Source organism: Helicoverpa armigera, chromosome 26 (genome assembly GCF_030705265.1).
Source record: "Helicoverpa armigera isolate CAAS_96S chromosome 26, ASM3070526v1, whole genome shotgun sequence".
NCBI classification, from domain to species: Eukaryota; Metazoa; Arthropoda; class Insecta; order Lepidoptera; family Noctuidae; genus Helicoverpa; species Helicoverpa armigera.
Window position 1 is genome coordinate 2,735,186 of NC_087145.1, and position 20,974 is coordinate 2,756,159.

Here is a 20,974-nt window from a genome sequence, read left to right on the forward strand (position 1 = left end):
TTTTTATGGTAGGAAATCTTCCCGTTGTTGGTACAGCGTGAGGAAATGTCAGACTCTTACTGACTAAAACCCACCATGTTCTTTCTTAATGTACCAGAGTGACTCTTTCGAACAACCCCGTAGCCCCGGCAGACTTTGACCTTGGTGGGCCCCGCTCACTGTAGAAACATCTAGGTACGTTTGTTTAAAAAAAACAAAATGTGCAATGATTTAAGACGTGTTAGTAGATCGCCGTTTTATTTATTTTCATAAACTTAGAAATCACATATTCATGTAACATATTTATTAAATTTAAAAGTGTAAGCACTCGCATGATTATTCATAATTATTAATACCCATTACTAGGAGAGAAAAATTGTCGAAAAAGCCATTACAGCCGTATTTTTATTTTTCTACAAAAACTAGCACTTGATTTGCAAAAATGCGACTATTGTGTTTAGACTGCCCGCCCACGCCCGATAACCGGTGACCGATTTTTTGTAGGGGAAAATGTAACACACTGATATCAATAGTGCAAGGGACACGTCCTTCAAAAAGTCGGTCCGAAAATCCGACTGAGAACGTCAAGGAATCAGGCCGATTATCTGTCTTTGGAGTAGTGTGACGTGGACGGGCAACCCTAGCCCACCAACACAGCGAGGGGTACGAGAATTCCCACCACCACAGCAGCCAGGGACGCTATCTTATACTTGTGTTTCCTAGCGTTCACATTCATATACGCTTCGAACCTGTAGAATCCATTCACGTCGTAATTCAATCTCTGGTACTCCTTCAACTGATTAATGAACCCTGGATTGGGGTTAATGAACCTCCGTCTTTGCCTCACGTACACAAATGCCTGTTCGAAAGTCAGTTTATACTTTTCCATGATATATGCGATGACGAGGGTGGCGGACCTGGATACTCCGAAATGGCAGTGGACAAGCACGTTTCCTTTCTGCAGACCTTCGTCGATGAAGGCGTTGGCCATCGGGAAGTAGGGCAGGAGATGGGTCTGAGGAGTGTCGTAGGCCCTAATGAAGAGTGTGCTAATGTTGGAATCCGCAAAAGTTGATTTCGGTAGGCGGTGAGCTTCAATCGTGAGCACATGGGTGATATTAAGCCGTCTAAGTACATTTTTGTCGGCTGCTGCTCTCGCATTGCTTAGGTAGAGTCCAGGGATGATCTGGCTGTAACAGGATTGAGTGCAGAGGTCGACCTTGTGGTATATTGCTCTCCTGGACCAGTTCTTGAGACCGGTGAAGGCGACGACAGGGTTGGGAATGCTGAGGAAGGCGACGATGAAGGCGCTTCTCAACATTACCAAAAGCAACCCTCTGACACTTATCATATTAAGGTTTCTGTGTGATTTCACATGTTCTTTGATTATTCACATTTTTTTGGGGTTTTGTTTTCTTTATTTTATAAAAGTCTGTACACAGAATTTGTATTTTTGACATGACATTTAGGAAGAGTAATTTGACGTAGGTTGCTTAGTTTTTTTTTCTGTCACAATTCAGACATAGCCAGTCATCTTATTAGTTTAAGCCTTCTTGATGTGAATAATCTTTGGATTTTTATGTAATGAAATATAAGGTTACTTTAACTATCTTCCAAGAATCGTAGGGTCATAAAAAGCTGTATGTAATTCTGATTACACTATGTCGAACAAATCTGGTGATGGAACGGGACCATAAAATGGAACGTCACGATGGAGCATCGTATATTACCGCAATTAGATTTCAAGGTCTGATATTGAAGCCGGATTTGTTTGTTTTTAGCTGCATTTACAAAAGCGTGTTTTTCTAGTGTTTCTTAAACGATCAATTTATTACCTCTCAATTTGACATTTTATTAATTTATTAGAAGTTCCTTTGCCATTTACTTTACTTTAACAACTAATGTAGTCATTAAAGGAGCTTCGATTTTTAACATCATTCCTGCTGTTCTCAATTTTATCGCCATCTTAATTCAAAAATTTCCAATTAATTCGAATTCGAAAATTCCTTCGAACTACAGCTCAATAATACTTCGTTCAGCCACAAAATTCCTTTGAGTCAGCATTTTTATTTAGCTTCAGTACATGTATACCTGGCGTTCTCATTCTAGTAATAATAACGAACCATGGAGAACAAAATGACTAGCGGAGGTGCCAAAATGGAAATTCGGTTAAGAAAGTAGCGCGCCAATATGTGGGTGTGCGGAGGACGAAGAACGTTACTGTTCCGTACCCAAAGGGTAAAACGGAACCTTATTGTTTTCGCTCCTCTGTCCGTCCGTCTGTCACCAGGCTGTATCTCATGAACCGTGATGGTTAGAGAGTTGAAATTTTCACAGATGATGTATTTCTGTTGCCGCTATAACGACAAATACTAACAACTAGAATAAAATAAATGTTTTGGAGGGCTCCCATACAACAAACGTGATTTTTTTGCTCATTTTCTAAATAATGGTACGGAAACCTTCGTCCGCTATTCCGACTCGCCGGCCTTTTTGGTCTGGCCGGTTTTTTTAGTCAAGCTCACCGTAAGAATTTGACCTATAAGAAGGAGCCTGACCTACCCGATGACATCTCCACTCATCTTTCCTTACTCCGTGTGACGAACAAATGTGACCTACTTTGTATGTGGGCCGAGAGCACGACATTGGTTAAATCATCGATGTAGTGGTGACAGCTTCTTGTTGAGAAGGATTAGTCCCGGGGCTGCGGGATTCTTGTCATGCTGTAGTGGATTCGTCATACATTGTAGTAAATTTGACTCATTTTGTGGTTTAAATCGATTGGCTATAGATGTCTTCTTCTTGCACTCTTCCTAAGTAATTTGAGCTTCGCTTATGTTATATTTTCCGCTACCATTTCTCTCCTTTATCTTAAGAATAGAATCTCATCGATGGAATCTTAAAAGAAAATAGTTACTTACTCACACCTTGAATTCGCATTGTCGCCCAGCGTTGCAATACAGCCAGCCTCTGGGCACGATTTCCGTAAAATTTTTAATTTCTCTCTCTTTTTTTGTAAAGAAGTTTGTACATGTTATGTAAATAACGATTTTTAGTTCAGACTGATATCATCATCCTCCGAGCCTTTTTCCCAAACTATGTTGGGGTCGGCTTCCAGTCTAACCGGATTCAGCTGAGTACCATAGTTAAGACCGATATAATACTTATAATAAAAGTTCTGCTGCACTGTAAACTTCTGTGCTACTAACTAGTACCTAAATGACAAGAGCAATAATAATAACAATGCTCGTTAAATATTTGGAGCTAGACCAAGATCATAATTGACATGCTGTTACTTTCAAATTAGCCATTAGGATTGATTAATTATATTATGTAGTACCTACGACTGACTGAAAGGCTCGGTTTTTTTAACTACATAATAATTAAACTACACAATAAATAATAATCTGACGGGAGTTTTTATAACGTGTACAAATATAAAAAGTAATAAAAAAGTTATTAATTGCAACCATGTAACATTTTTGTTCTATAAATATTTATTCCTGTGTACATTTTTAACAAAACTGTGTGACTTTCAAAGTAACTCATTAATCTGTCACATAGAGACAAAGTCTAATATTATTTAAATTAATTGGCATCTTCAAATCGAATTTTGATTGTACTCTTTTGTTAACCGACTTCCTAAAAAGGAGGAGGATTCTCTAATAGGACGTTTGTAAATAGACGAGAGATGGTTCAGGAAAATCGAAGCTAGTTTCATAGCTGCTAATATAAAATAGCCCTAACTGATAAGCCCAAACACAAGTAAAACTTTAAAAGAATGAAAATAAAATATATGTATTTTTCAAACAGGAGACAGTTTATAATTTTTTGTTATTTTCGTTTGTCCTTTAGCGAGTAAAAGTGAATAAAAACATCTTGAGGACACCTGTGCCTTAAATCCGAAATCCAATCCAATCCGCCTACAACGAGTAGCTCGCTGACAGACACTCCTCCTCTATGAGAAGAGGCCTGTCCCCAATAGTGGCAAAGAGAAAAATCTGATGATGAATTATTTACACTTTGTCATTTTTTCTCACATTTGTTTGTCCTTTCAGATTCATAAATGATGTTTTTGACAATGTGCTTGACAATGAATGTATGACTAATTCTTTGAGCATCACAGTTTGGCAATGGTCCGGCAAACATTCGAGCGAAGTGAAGTAGATATATTTACGTCTAATTATAGACGAACTGTCCAATGATATTAGATTCTTGCGCTAAACTGAGTGAGGGAAACTAGGGAGTTTACAGATGTGATTTAATTTAGGTAAACAGGTTTGTGGTGGTCAATGAGTTTTAAAAAGTAATAGATACTGAATGACGAAGAAATAAGTTGGTAATTTAATAGTAGGGTTTTACTAATATTGACGAGTACCTATTAGGTAATAATTGCTTATTAAAAGAGCAACTTATCCTTATCTACAACTAAAGAAACATATGGAAACTTCTATTGTATAAACCGCCAAAGGATCACATTATTAAAATATCTCATGATAAAATGCAAGAATTACTTGTCACTAAGGCCCATGCCAATAACTTCAGATCACCATAAATAATGAGCATTAAAATATTATACTAGCCGAACTTGAACTTTGATATTATCATTTCAGCCGCATCCCGTAAGCAATAGGGTAGTGTCCAGGGTCGAAATAATGAAATAATATTTAGTCCGCTTTTTAGATAATCAAAAAATATTGGATACGTATTTTTTCTTTTTTTAATTAAACATAAAATGACAAAGATAATACACTTCAAAAATTAGGAGTGGGGGCCTTTTACGTCACAGTGTCCTGAAAATTGTAGCAACTTGTGACGTCACACTCAACTTTAACACGCTATATCTTAACAAGTTCTGATCCAATTTAAAAAAGAAAAAATACGTATCGCTTAATTTTGGACAATCTACAAGACGGACTAATTATTATTTTTTAGGAAACTAGCCTATTCTCCCAATAGATAACATGCAGCCTTTCTCGATAAGGGCGTTTACGGAAACAAACAAACAAACTCTTTACGTTTACAATATTAATACGCAACTTAAGTATGAATACTTTCATATCTTCTATTCTTTATCTTATAATGAACTTCATGACATAACTTTCTTTGAACCTTAGAGCAAACATAAAAACTAAACTCGCCAAAACTTCTCGATGATCTGCTCAAATACCTAACGATCACCAAAATAACTGTTACCCTAGCAGATATTGGCCACAACACGTATTTTTATTCAGCTACATTTCGCACGTTATAAATCAACATATTTTTTTTACAAAATATAGTGAAATGTTAATTTTGTAGCATCATATCCATTCTCCATCTGCCTTTTCACAACTATATTGGAGTCGACTTCTACTCTAACCGGATACCGCTGAGTACCGCTGAGTACGCTGAGTACAAGGAGCGACTGCCCTGTCTGACCTCCTCAACCCAGTTACCTGGACAACTCGGCACTCCTTAATCAAACTGGTTGTCAGATTTTCTGGCTTTTGACTACCCTTTACGACTTTGTATCATCATCCTTTTTCATCGTACTAAAACGTGTCTGCAACAAAGTACTTTTACAGTATAATTTTCATGAAGACCATACTTGTTAAATAAAGACATTTTGTCACTCATGTATTTCAAAATTTGCAGTGTCTCGGTCATCGAATGTTAGCGCGCAATTTACCACAAAATAAGACAAGCTTTATATTAGTTTCTTACTGAAGAAGAACAAGCATAGAATCGAGTATATTTTTGTGGGTAATTTCGTCAAATTTAACGATGTCTGTCGATGTTATTGCCATGTTATTGCGCAATTCGCTGTTAACACGTGCCTGAGTTTTCTGCGTGTCAAAATAAAGGAGCGTTGACATTATATTGTAGCTATCAGTTTCTGCTGAAAATTGTTGATAAATGTATCTTTTTATTAAAGTTTTATTGCGCTATATTATTGCCAGATATTCTTATCGAGAAACTTTTGCTTAGCTTATTAACAGCCGAACGGATCAATTATCTGTCGGTCCGTGAATGTCGGACCATCTTGTCATAGCGATATACGTATTTCTGAAGGCACGTTAAATTACTGGGGCCCAGCTATCCTTTGAACAGCTTTGGCAATTGTCAAGGGTACTCAAAAGCCTGAAAGACTGACAACCAGTCTTAACAAGAGGTATAACCTTGCTCAGGCAACTGGTATAAGAAGGACAGATAGGCAGGCGCTCCATGTAAAACACTGGTACTCAGTTACATCCAGTTAAAGTTGAAGCTGACCTCAACCAACTTGGAAAAAGGCTAGGCAGATGAGGCCTACAACAAACTTAAGTCATCCCAATTATTTATATCATTTAGTATATTAGTACAACAGGCGATATTACCTGTAATATAAATCAAATCCTAAATACAAATACAATGCAAGTACATTCGACACTGGAGCTCACCTTTGGCACACCTCGTCTTTGATAGTAACCTTGGTGGAATAATTAGCGCAAGTGTACATTGGACATCAATGTGCCTATTTATCATGGAGTATTTTGAGTTCGGAGGCATGAAGTTCAAATTATTGTTGTGCTATTTGTTATTTTACTTCGTTTCGAACAGGGTGAGTTGCACCATTTAATTACATGTAACGATAAACAAACCAAAACCTACCGTGAAATTGCCGCCCATTGGCAACTGAAAACCTATGTACCTAAAGTAGTACAGGTCATGTGTATAAGCTGAGAAGACAAGCTCCATTAAAACATTTTCATAACAAGCTTAGAGAACGAGCTTTTGCTTAGACGTAGTGTGGCGATACCAGTATTTAAGACGGCCAGTAACTGTAGTTTTTTTTTTCGTACTGAAAAAAACAATGGTTAATCAGCACGCTACCATTATGCATACCATATGGAGGATTAGCGATGCATACATTTTAAATCGATATTTGCTCAAGCCTAATTTTTACAAAGCAAAGCAGATTTATAATGTTCCATAAACTTAGGATATACAAAAGAATCTAAAGGACTGCTAGACCGATTTGAGTAATTCTTACAACGTCAGGTAGCCTTCTAATTGAAAGGCTATGAGCTATTAAGGATATTTTTTTATCCTGGTACTGGCAGAAGTTCGCTTTGGGAGCTGATGAAACTGCGGGTAAAAGCTAGAAAAAAATGTTTTACCATAAATATTTTGAGATCTATCAAAATTCCCATAAATATAAACAGCAAAACACTAAATCAAAGATTTTGCAGTATTGCAAGTAGCAGCTGAGCTGTTGTAAATCATTATATTTATGTTTCTGAAGGACTCTGAAATAATATTATTACGTTGCAAGGTGAAGATATGAATCTGTATATTTTTTAAACTTGGCTGTGTTTTTGTAGCAGGTGTCTTTGTTTATAATTCATACTTTTAGAGAGATTATTTTTTGTTTGTCAAAGGGTCATTCTAGGATCTTTCTTTCTTGGGAGTTTGATGATCTATTTAGTTTTCAGTAAAATCTGGTTTTCTAAATGACTGCTGGTTGATACAGTGGGATGAAATTTTGAGATTCAGTTTGGTAATTGAGAAAAGTTAATATTTTCTTAGTTTAGTTTCAGGTTAAGGGGTAACTTGCGGTAACATTATTTCAAGTTATGTTCCCAAAATGGTAATTTACTAATATTTTGAACTTGAATCCAAAAGCTCCTTAATTCAAACTCTTATCCTGCTGTCAAGCTTTGCCAATATTGTCATATTCCAGTGAGTAATTTCTTTAATTCAAATAAAAGTAAAGTCCGCCATTTTGTCTAGCCACAAGCGTACGTAGAACGGCACACCTGATATCAATCCAGGCCAAATCATTTAGGTTAATAGCAACCATTGCATTCGCATCTTTATACCTTCGCCGTATCGAAACGCACTATTTATAAGTTCGCCGAGATTTATACTAAAGCCTAGGTGTTATAAGTGTTGTGTACACAATGCTGGATATTTTGGGAACGTCGGCGCGTGAGTCGGGTCCGTGCCACCAGTTCAGTGGTGGCCGGCGCCGATCGTGTGCGCTTCGTCACTCGCGGTCTAAGTGAGCAGTGTTATAGTGACAACGAACTGTGTAAGTGAAGAGTGATGTTACTAATTCATGCTTCGGATGTCGCTCAGTGCTTCTGTGTCGCAGGACAGGATCAAGTGGACGCGTAACCGGCTAATATCGCAGCCTGTGCTAACATACTAACGCATGCGGGTACTGGGAGAGTGAGTGGGCGGGTGTGGGTAGGGAAATTTGATAAGGCGAGCTGTTGGTGGAGCGGCTCGCCACTTTTGTATGCAGCGGGCCGGCGCGCGCGTCGCGCTACTATTTTTGACCGGCGTCGGCCGAGATATTTCGGCTACTGCGAACCGAGCGCCTGCGCCGACGCACGCCTCCTCAACACCAATAATTCTCGCAAATTTCGCGAGTCTCTATGCTTTCCAGGACCACACAGCTTTGCATGCAGCTTTAAACATATACACCTAAACTAAGTTATATTTGGACAGGTGACAAAAGTCAATCTAAAAATAACAATTATAAATACACATGTGACAGAATTGTTACGTATTTGCGAAAAGATTAATGGTGGATATAAGATATCAGCCCACGTCGATAGGGTAATAAAAACGATTAACATTGACCAAATTAATTTTTATTTCGATGTGAAAACGTTTTGATACAGGCAAAAATCATGTAGAATAACGTTAGAAAAATATACACAAGTATGTATTGCACCACAATTGTGAAATATATAAAATAGCCGCCATTTAATAATGCCGAGGTCAGGCATCTTAAGGTCACGTTGCTAATTGTCACCGTCACACTTGACATGTTTTCAGAAGCTGTGACATTAGTTCCAGATTTTGACAGATCTGACCTCGATCCCAAATGGATCTGTTTAAAGATATTCTTTTTGGATTCGAAGATTTTTCTTTTAAATCACTCTACACTCCGTACGACATGATATGAGAAATAATACTGAACAATTTTTTAAAAATTTGTTCGCACGCCTACGACTTTGCTACGAGATTTCGTAGCCGATTCGTAAAAGTGCTACGCTTGTAGTATAAGTTTACAAGAGCGTTATTTTTTACGTTGATAAAATGAGTAATTTTGTGACGATAATATTTTAATTAGATTCAAATTAATAATGGTTAAAATTGCATTGAAATATTGAAAATATGAAAATTCAAGGGCTTCTCAAAAAAAGGGATCATAAATACTTCTCTAGATTAACTATGCATACTAACTTGTACATATACATCAGCATAAACAGACTTTTTCAAATGTTTCCTGTTACCAAACAAAATTATTAAGGTCTACGGACCTTTATTTAAAACTACTAATAACTTCTCAAAAGCTGTAAGTCAGGATCAGGGAAAAGCTCGGCAAACTAATGGGTGGTTTTTGAGCACCTATGTCGATACTTTTGTCTATTAATTTTCTCTTAAAAATCTTTTACTTCACAGTAATAAACCACTTTAAAAACAAAAAGTTTCTCGATCCAACCTTCAGAACAGTTATATACCGATATAAAATTAATGAATTTATGCATTTCTATGTTTTTACAAATACCTAAAAATATACATAACAATGTAATCATCAGTTATTTAATAAACGCGAAGACTATGTCTGTCTATTCAAGCCTGTTTAGACCCCATAACTATTAAACCAATTAAAGTTTGAATAGACTGAGGAAGGAGGCAAAAGCTACTCTTTATCCAGATGCGGGACGTAGTTCCTTACTACTACCCCTTACATCAAATTCTTTATGCATTCACTTGTTGTCATCGACTGTACATCTAATAAAAGCCCATAACACTTTTGTTTTGGTTGTCTTGCACAAACAAAATAGTGGCGAAGGACTGACAGATTGACAGACAGACAGACACGTTTGTACGGAACCTTTGAGCCTGAATGTAGGCCGACATATTGTCGTCTTGTCGCCTTGTCTGTTTGTCTATAGTTCTATACTAATAGATATAAGTAATCAAGAGGAAATGTGTTTTGTTTGTTGGTATCCCAAAAGGCTTCAAATATACTGAACCGATTTCAAAATTATACCACTGTCGGAAAGCTACACTCTTTCCGAGTAAGATAGGCTATATTTTATCTCGGTACGAACAGAAGTTCCTATCGTGAAACCGCTTTAAAATGACTTTTTGTGTATAAATTGCAGAAATACTTACCTATATACTTATCTATGTCACAAAATAAGAAATTTAATAATAAGAATTATTTACTAGCGTTGAATAGAAAGGGTATTGGTATGCGAACACCTCATAAATTCGTGGGGAGATTTACATAATTATTTTGCTTTCCACTACTATTAAAACTATTACGTGTTTTCGAAGTTTTTTTCGTTCATTGACGTCAATAACAAGGGTAATAGGTCAGTTGGTATTTTTAAGATGTTCTTATTGACATTCATTACATTCACATATTATTGCAGATATGTGTTAATGTTTTCATTTATGTAATTGTTGTGATATTACCTCTACAGTGCGCGCCACGTAACTTTGCAATCATGAAGTTAGCCATTGGAAAGAACTTGTTTGAATTTAGTTACTTCACAATAGTCAAAACATATATGGTGAAAATACTTCTACGCATGCGTGATCCGTCAAAATTGCAAGAATTCAGAATAGCAAAGAAATATGACGCGAACTATAAGATCATTTCCACCCAGACTATTTAATGGTAAAGGTGTACACTATATCTACGGTTAAATGCAGAATGTGAAAAGTCTATAATAGTATAAAAAATCATGTCGGTTTCGATACTATTCTTCTTTGTTTGTCACTGGGTTTTCTCATGTTGAGTTTCTCAGTAGCCAGCTGGCTCATTCAGTGTTACATTTAAACATAACTGAAGAAGTATGAGGCTCCATTTAAATAGAAGCTTAATTTTTTAAGTGCACATTATCACCTTCACAATGTGTAACAATTCCACCTTTTTATTGGAACCTAATCTTTGTGACTTGTACACTGTCTTACCTTTCTTAGAAAACTGACATGACGTTACCCTTCGCTGAATTTAACTAGAATAAATATCCTAGATACCTACAGCTCAGTGAATCGCTGTGCCGTCTGAAGTCCCACATTCGATAACGTGTTAGTTAGCGATATCAGCTGAAGTATTGACAGCTGCCTGGCTGATCGCCTACACCACATATTCCTCCATCTATTTGTTGGATATGACTCATTCTGAACTAAATTGAATCGTGATGAGCTTTCGTTAGTACTGATGATATAAATCGAAAGTGTCTTTGAGTCATTATCCGCTATGTATGCAGGGGGTTGAAAACGTAGATAAAATTTCTTATAGAAGTAGATTGCAAACTGTAGTGTACTGTATATTGTAAATAGGAAAGATAACTAGACTGGAAAAATGGGATATGGCTACCAATTGTTTATACAGCTCATTCCAACCGTTGGTAAACGGTTTAAATCTCGCCCAGTCAGACCCGTTACGAACAAAATAGAATAGTACTTTTACTTATACTTCAAGCGCCCAGATAAAAAGAAGCATGACTCCTTCGTTAAATGATTGACCTTTTTAGAGAACCACACTGTTCTAATATCGGACTAGGGGTCATCCCATAAAATCAATATAAATTAAGATTGCATTCGCACCTGACTCCTGAAAACTCAACCTCAAATGTACGTCACACTGCAACTATGTGCAGTATCCACATAGATCTTTATAAACGTCAGGTATACTTCACTCTAGTTTCATGAAGTGGATCGACGACCTGGCCCGAGGCGCCACCTGTCGGGACTTCCGCCGTGTCGCGTTAAATGCCGACGACCGACATCTCTTTCATTTACTAATCGCCTGGTACTTCTACTATTTGGGGCGTGGCCTTTATATATTGAGTTAATGGTACAGTACTAATTAGTAGGTACTGTTTGGTACATTAATGATGCACTAATTTTAATTTTAGACATGCAAATTGCACTTTGTGAGGGCATAATCATTATTGCCAAGCCTTATTACCAATCGAAATTCGTCGGGGTATTTTCTAAATAGCTTTAAATTTTAACAAACAAACACCAACACTTCTTAACTTACTTTTCACTCGATAGTTTAACTCTCAGCTACTAACATGTTCCTATCCTGTTCCCAATTCTACCTGGAGTAGGCAGGCCTTATGTTTTTTGCTTCTCATTCATATCATCTTCACTCCCTTCTTATTCATATCATCTTTCAGGCAATCTTTATCTTAAGTCTACCTCTGCCTTTTCATCATACTTTAGATACTCTTTAGACGGGCTGCGGAATTGTTCGAAAGAATTACCGCGACCCTGGTACATAAAGGACTTAAGAAGGAACATGGTGGGTTTTAGTCAGTAGGAGTCTGGCACTCATCATTTGATGATTTCCCAAAAAAAAAGATACTCTTTGGCCTACTAAGTAAAATGTCACAAGACATGAATTCGCATCGTGTGACTAAACTCTCATTCGGTTAACGGCTGGTGGTTTGCCAATCTGATACCAACCATCGGATAGTCAGAAGTGAACTTTTACTCTGTAATAAGCTACATTTGCCAAGACACGAATGATACGGCTAATTAATACAATGGCAGGTAGAAGTTTTTATGACCACGTGCAGCCTTGGTAGCTGAAGTTTTTTTTAGTCGTCTAAAGTCGTCTTCAGTTAGTGTCTCATGAATCATATGTATTGGAAGTTTTTTTTCTGTTAATTCCATTACCACTATAATCTCTAGATAACCCAGTTTATTATTTGGGGTCGGTTCAGCATGTCTTCTTTTGTTCGTGGGCTATATTATCTGACTTTTAATGCTAATGACTAATTTCCCTATAATAAATCAGTTGCTTCTAGTCAATTTATTACTTAGTATGTTAGTAGGTACTTGTAAAGTATTTTTACTATCTCCAATTTCTATCTCCAACATCTCCAAAATTCGGAAGACATCACAAATTACGCAAAAAATTGAAGTCAATGTTAAATCAAACTGCGGTCATTTGTGTCTTCCCACAAAATATGCGTAACATAAACAATCGTAAAATGTACGCGAATGAGGATGTTTATTTTCAAAGCTATTTACGAACTAAATATTACCAGTACTAGTGGAACCAAACTCAATATTCCTTGCAAGACATGAACCAATATTTTTCCTTGTAACGTCTTCAAGTGAGGTAATAACTAAAATTAACGTGCTCACAAACGATCAGTTAAAGTAACTTTATGGTGTTGTTTTGACAAAAACACCAGCCCTGCGAAGTAACTTCATTCAAAACGAATTTAAAATATCTAAGTTTTCAGGGATTACAATCATTCATATAACTTATTTAAAATCAAGCAGCAAGCAGCTATTGAATTGACTACATAATTACAAAGACATTCAATCAAAATCATTTAATCAGATTAGGCTGAAAATCAGTACTTTTTGGACATAAAAAAAACATACACATAGACAGCCCCCAATAGGCCCACCCTTCACCACTTTCTATGTGTTATATGTCCATTGTCTCACATGACCATTATCTTGGCTAAAAAGTTCATTACTTTATACAAGGACTGGTAGATATTTTAATCAAAAGAATTGCTCTTCCACACGGCTCCTGAATTTCAGTTATGGTTGTTTTAGCCATCTTTAGAGCATTATTGAATTATGGTTCATTGACGAGAACTGTGGCTTTATAGAACTGCACTAGAAACTACAACCGAACTATGCAATGGACCAATCACACCGGTATCATTAGAATCCCGTCTCACCTGTCAAAGGGCTCTGATCGTCGAGCCAAAACATTCCTGCTCATTGTTCTATGTGGTAGACATTAATTGCTCTTGTCAGTTACAGATAATAATTTGTTCAGCCCAATCGTTTACTAGCAGCAGATCATTAATGTCGGTCTCTTGGCTTCTAGGAGCGTATTGATTGACTTACCTGTGGATCGTGTATTTGATTTAGTGGGATAATTAGCCTATATTGTTGTTTTTCTGGTGATTTAAGGTAGATTTTTCAATTGCTAGATCTCTTTTATGTGAAAAATATGTTTGACGTTTTGAAGGGTTTTGTTTTGAAAATATATCGGGCAGCCATATTTAGGTATTCAGATTTAACTCAGAAGTTAACTTATATCTAATTGAAAATTTTGCTCTTAGCCGGTTTATGACCTGTTGTGAAATTATTCTACGTTTTTAGTTTTAACTCACTCCAAAGTGGTGATGTTTTAAAAATATTACTTTGTGAACATATTTTTTTGTATGCTGTGTTCCTATTTTTGATTAATAGATAATACCGACTATATACTTTTCACATAAACTATCTTTTTATATATTTTCAGGCTAGTCTGGACTAGAATTGTTTTCAGCGAAGTGATGTTGCAACCAAACAATGTTTTGCCGAACCAGTTGTCGATAAATAAACATTGAAAAGTTCAACCAATGCATTCGTTTGGTGATATCATTTTCTTGAAACTGATGCAAAAACAAGCTCGCGAAACTAAACAAAATATTTTATAACTTTCTCAAGAAGCAAAAATATTTTAATAGTGAATCGACGCAGATTATTTTATAACGTAAAATAGGATTAGATGCATAAAATAAAAAGGTATAAATTAAAAGCGATTGTTGGTAGTTTTATAGAATCTCGAAACAGACCGAATAGATACCACAAATTAAAATATATGAAACAAAAGACATTCTATATGATGAAGACAAGATATTGGTACTATTATTGTAGAATTATAGCATAATGTTCTTACATTATTCCAATTTCCAAAACAGCCTGGAGACAACCTTGACTCAGATGACATAACCTAAATCCTTGAAAATGATTTCTCAGTAATAATCCGAACGTTTCTGTTTATGCATCAGAATAGTTGGTGTCTAACTTCTGACACTCTTCCAAGCTTGCTTCTCATAAAATACTCCATTTAAACATATTATCAGACAAGCTGAATATATTTCGTTTACTGTTGTATTAAATATATATTTTATTGTGGCTCTTCATTGATTTTATATCTTTGCTGTTTGTTAGTTTTACTGTTTGACCTATTAAATTTAATTGGTCGAGGTCAGGTTGTATTAATCATAGTAATAAGATATACAATACAATGTGCATGTTATCTTCTTATGACATTGTGCGAGTTCTGTGATCTTGCTTCCAACACCTTCTTTCTATTAGAACAATTACAGCATTTGAGTTAATCCCCATACTACTTAGATGCACTGCCATGTAAAATACTGATACTCAGCTGCATTCGGTTAATTTGGAAACCAACCCCAACGTACCTACTTGGAAAAGGCTAGGCAAATTATGTTAAAGAATTTGAAGCATATACTCAATTTATTTGACGTTTCGGGCCTTTAAATAAGTGTACAATATATAGTTTCCAACCGACTAGATATTTCAATACTTATATACAATGTTGGTATAGAATGCAAAATTGATCTACAAGTATAACAAGATTTCTGGCAGTAGATTGTGTATTGAATATTTAAGGTGGATTCGAAGCTTATAGCTCATTGACCTACAGTACAAATACAATATAAATGTGTATTCACATTTCACACACGGTATCTTGTGTTAACGCAGTAGGTGGTGAATTGGATCTCATTACATATTAGTATTTTAGCCTATATAGAATCTGCTCCAATAATTTCTACAAACATGGGAGATGTCAGGTTGGCATTTGTTTGCTGCGACCGCCGTCAGTGGCAGTTCATGGTATATGGTGTGAATCTGCTTTTCTGGAAAGCTTTGAACAGTTTCAATGAAGCTTTTATTTTTACTTGACCCAAAGTCTAATGTTTTTATCTAAAATAGGTATTTAAAGGCTCCAAAGAAACGTCACACTAGTTGCACTCGTACTTGAAAATGAGATAAATTAGAGTGAACGGAATTAGGATAGATATGTGAACTTTAGAACTAACTTTCACAAACACACAATATGTACAGAAGCAGACGTATTTTATTATTCCGCAAATTTTATACGTATGGTAAGAGAAAATTACAGAATAGTTGTTTTCTTCAACACCTGAATCCAGGAAACAAAGCTTTTCCACGGACACTGCGCATGCGTTACAACGCTATAACATTTTTATGTTTCCGTAATTAACCAAGTCTTATGTACTGTCAAATGGTTAAATTCAGTTGAATAGTATCTACTAATTTATGATGTCTTTAAGATGGTGGTTAGCTGGAAATGTAAAAAGTATCTGGAAACCTGTGTTTTGTTACTATTTACGAGTAACTAATCGTTTCAAATGCTGTAAAATTTGTTTTGCCAAATCATGTAAGTGGGTACTGATTTTCGCATGCGGTTTCACCCGCATAAAAATGCACCTTTACGCACCCGTATAAAAAAATCAAGATGTTATTCCAAAATATTAACTAAACTAATAATTATTATTCAGTATTATCAAAATCCATTCAGCGGTTTGTGTGTGAAGAAGTAACAAACCTATGCACTGACAAACTTTTCTTTATAGGTACTTAAAATTATTGTGGCAGAAAAGATCGCGGTTGTGAAAAAAGTTAAACTTTACCCACAAATCAAATAGAACTCCTGAGAACGTTAGTCTAACCAGAAAATTCTCGGCAAAACAGTTTCTAGTAAGCAGTCTTAACCTTCGAAAAGTGAGACAAAAATATCTCGCGAGTGAACCGACTAAACTATTCATAGACCATTCGTAGCAACAGAGGGCCTTAGCATAAATATTTTTCACACAAGATTATCACCTGTCCTCTTCGCACTCAAGCGGAAATATATCTGGTGTCTCTCTCTCGATGGCTACCAGCCAACACCTCGTCAAAGAGTTACGAAATATGAAATGTAATTATGAAAAATGTTATAAATATATATTGCAGTCGCCAATTTGTTTGCTTGGGGTCATTGTGAGATGAAAATGAAATGGTTGGTGATTTTGATGCAGAATTTGAAATGAATGGGGTTGTAGATAGGTTTGTGTCTATTACTGGAGTTAAGAATGATTGGGACGCAGATGTGTGATGTTGGACAACTGGGAAAGGTATCGAACTCGAATATGAGATTGGCGTTTGATTTAGGTACATATTTCGGTAGGATAAAAACTTAGTACAACTATTTTTTATATAGGAAATCATCAAATGACTCCTCTCAAAGTGGGTGCAGTGGGTGGGGGGAGCGTCAGAATTCTTCTGAAGTTCATTCTTTCGTCCATCCGTCAGAAGTCCATACTTCTGGAGCTCTTTGTGTACCAGGCTGAGCGTAACACTTTCGAACTATCCCACAATCCTGGCCGGCTAAGTGACCATTGATGATAACTATGCTTCTAGTGTTACCTTTTAAATATGAATATCTTTTTCAAGTACGATATTAAGTGTTGGTTATATTCTTGAATTCAACGTTTTCTCCTTTTTTTCATGCTTATAAGTATTATTATAATAGCTTCCATCGCTTCCATCTTGTAAATTAGTTGCTATTTGTAATAACACTTACATATCTACATTCATTTATATAACCATTGTTATTGAAATACAAATTCCGATCTCCTTAAATTAGTTTATCCGAAATCTGTAAACAACATAAATTATTGTTATTATGCAAGCAACTATTTTCTAAATCAAAACATTAGGATTTATTGTGGACTCTCTAAGCTTTCTTACATCTTCATAGCTAGCAATGTTCTTATCTAAGAGTCGTTTGGAAGTGACCTGACCTGAGTCACGTTGTCGCCTTTGAAAATATTTTGGTATTGATTATGGAACTACTTTTTCTAGATATGGATGGAGATGGAGATTTGCTATTTTGAATTTAGGGCATTATGTATAAAATATCTTCTGTTGTTCGAATACCATAATAAAAGGTATATACCTAGGTACGTTATACGTACTCGAAATCTAAATGAATTTAACTACGTAGTACATTACTGATGTAGAAAATATCAAGTGCCTGAAAGAGAAGGTGTAAGAGGTCTAAGACAAATATAAACAACATGTCGCAAAAGGCAAATACTTAAGTACCAAACCAAGCCATAATTTATTTCACAATTTCAATGGCAAATACTTAGAATCCTATTTCCATCGTTGCATTATTCTACTATACCAAGGTACTCATGAATTCTGAGAGATTTCCGAATTTACTGATAGCAGATGTTAGTCGTAACGCTGAGCCGTCGATTTTCAGCAATAACAGCGTTTACTTGTAACGAATAAATTGCTTCCTGCACGAAACCATTATAGCTAGGGTTTCCTATGAAATCATCAATACTTGGACTGCTATTTATGTAAGATATATCTAGGTATATGAATATGAATATATCTGGTTAAAACTCTAATATTATAAAGCTGAAGAGTTTGTTTGAATGCGCTAATCTCAAGAATCAATACTCCGATTTGAAAAATTATTTCAGTGTCAGATAGCCCATTTAAAAAGGCTATAGGCAATTTTTTTATACGGGTTCGTAAGGGGTTCTCGTGTGATGCAGGTGAAACCGATTTAACAACTATCAATGACACAAGAATCTCCACAAATATATGATCTTTCAGGACATTCATCATGTCAGTCAGCTCTGAATTCAACCTCGGGATCAGCTTAACTTTCACAGGAGAACACACTCTCTTTTACAATAAGAGAAGAAGATTTTTATATCCCTGTGGTTTAAAAAATATTCAGGTCATTGAATGGGAAATATCAATCTTCAGTCAAATCTAGTCAGTTAACAAACTTGAGCTAAATTTTAGATGATTAATGACTTTGATGAGAAACGAAAATATCTTAAGCCTGTAAATATTTTACGTTCGTTACTATGGAATGCAACGCTCATAAGTCTTCGAGACTCATGTTTCGATGACCGATTAATCGTGTTCTGCAATCCTTTATTTCTTGCCTACATAACCTTATAACTACTAAACCAAATGTTTGGTAGATAGATAGTCTACAGCCTGAGAAAGGACGTGATTTTGACCTGGTTGAGGAGAGCGGTTTTTCCAGGACGTGGGAGAAACCACGAGGAACAGCTAGTCGTCCATATTTATAATCTTTTCATCGTGACCCTCCTCTTCGTTATGATTAACCGTATAGTTCGTACAACAAAAACAACGGTTTATGATAGTTGTAAACCGTTCAGCATCAGTGTCTTCCCGTGGCATTGCTAAATAACTCACAATGTCACAGTTTATTTTAAAATTCTAAACATTTGGCACAAGTGCAATGTATAAGCCGTTGGAGAAATTAGCGTCAACCTCGGCGCTTGCGAGAACGTTTTAATTTGAGACAGCATTCAAATTATTTGGTTAGTTAATTGATTGAACTGTATCTTTTTGCATCTCATTCAGATAAGATTTCGGTGCATTTTTTTTCGATTTTAAATTTACAATTACAATTGTCTTGAACTGGTTTAATTTCCGTTTTTGTTCCAATAGCATTTACAATTTCTTGTCTGTGATCATCATCATCTTCGTCGTGAATAACATTATTACTTTCATTTTATTCTGGAGCCATCTTAACCAGCTTCATCATCTAATTTATTCAAAACATTACAGTCTCATTCCTTACATTAAATTCTTTATCAATAAACTCATCGCTAAATTCGATCAATACGGCTAATTGTACTACGTCACAAGTGCATTCTTCATCTTTAAAAAACCCAAACCTAATTAGGCGAACTATTTCATTCAGGTGATGGGATGTTTGAAAATCTTTGCCCTTCAGATCGCCTGTGGGTGTAACATTGTAGATACATTATTGTCTATTTCTGACACCACTGTTGCTGTTCTATTAATATCTTATTGATGTGTCTATGGTACTCTTTTAGATTTGATGGCAGGTATTCGTGTCGTAATGTTTCGGTTAACTTTGGGTGGGTTTATGGGTTTGGTGGATTGCATTTTCTATGAAACTGGTTTTTGGTTTTTAATCATCTTCTTAGTTGTTATCTAGTAGCAGTTTATGTGGTTTTTCAGAATCATCAAAGTTTCTTTTGCTGGCATCGAATATATGAGTGCGACTGCTTTTTTTCAGTTTCGTTTGCAGTTTTATTTATTTTAATAGGTAGACTGGGAGACTATAAAAATAAGAAAAGAATTGTGGTTAAGATAGCATACAGTATATAAATCAGTTACAGGCATATACATATGTATGTACAAACTTACACAACTACTTTGAATCTACCATGAACTTTGTTCACAAAACTTTTTCACGTTTATTAGTTACTGTTGGCTCATCTGCTGTTTACCTCATATTGTTGAACAAACAGCTGTTGATGTTAGAGACACTTAAACAACAGTCCGCCTACATACTTCTAGCTAATTATATTCGTCTCCCACTATTTAGCTAATTGGATGACAACCTGTATCATTAGTAATAGTACGTAAAATATCTTCACAATCACTATTATTCTGAGAATTGTTTTTCAGTAAAAAAACACGTATTTTTAGGTTTTTTGTGGTGCTAGCTGTTGTCGACTACAATTTCATAATTTTTATGTGTCATCTTAATTTTTTTGGTAGCAATGAAAAATGTTGTTAACTGACTGAAAATCGAGATAAATCGAGAGTTTTAATTAATGAGAAATGTAAAATCGGTAAAAATTTGTCTATGGCTAACCTTACTACTGATTTTGATCAAGCTATATGTACTCAGGCCAATCAGTCTTTAGAAACAACAAAGGACATCAAACCGAATAAAACAATCGAATTGAACATACACAATACAATTAATCACTCAGAAAATATCTTAAATCATTGTAGAATTCTTTAGAAGTTTTAAACAATAGTATTAATGTTGCAATCGCATCTAAAGCATATGATTAATGAATGCTATGCTATATGTATATAAAGATATATACATTACACATGTTTGACAAATTAAATTATGAGTAATCAAGTCTCTTGACAAATGGATGGTTAGTATTTATGTTTTACATCTGTTCTAATCCATAATCGAAACGTAATATAAATGAAGGTTGGCTCTCAAAGCTAGCCAAGTCCAAAACGTTAGTGACTAAAGAATTTGTTAAAGTTACAGTTAAATGAGAAGATAAAATTATCAAACATTACATTCATATCA

The 20,974-nt window shown here is 35.5% G+C and overlaps 1 protein-coding gene across 1 annotated transcript; it reads right to left on the reverse strand.

Annotated features, from left to right (window-relative positions):
- Positions 1–201: 201 nt before the first annotated feature.
- On the reverse strand, positions 202–1,462 carry LOC110373913 (uncharacterized). Its single transcript, XM_021331385.3, has one exon. It carries the CDS (start codon positions 1,328–1,330, stop codon positions 620–622), a length of 711 nt encoding a protein of 236 aa, XP_021187060.1. The 5' UTR covers positions 1,331–1,462; the 3' UTR covers positions 202–619.
- Between the last annotated feature and the right edge of the window lie 19,512 nt (positions 1,463–20,974).

Coding starts and splice junctions, on each gene's coding strand:
- LOC110373913 (XM_021331385.3), bottom strand. CDS start 1,330: ATGATAAGTGTCAGAGGGTTGCTTTTGGTAATGTTGAGAAGCGCCTTC.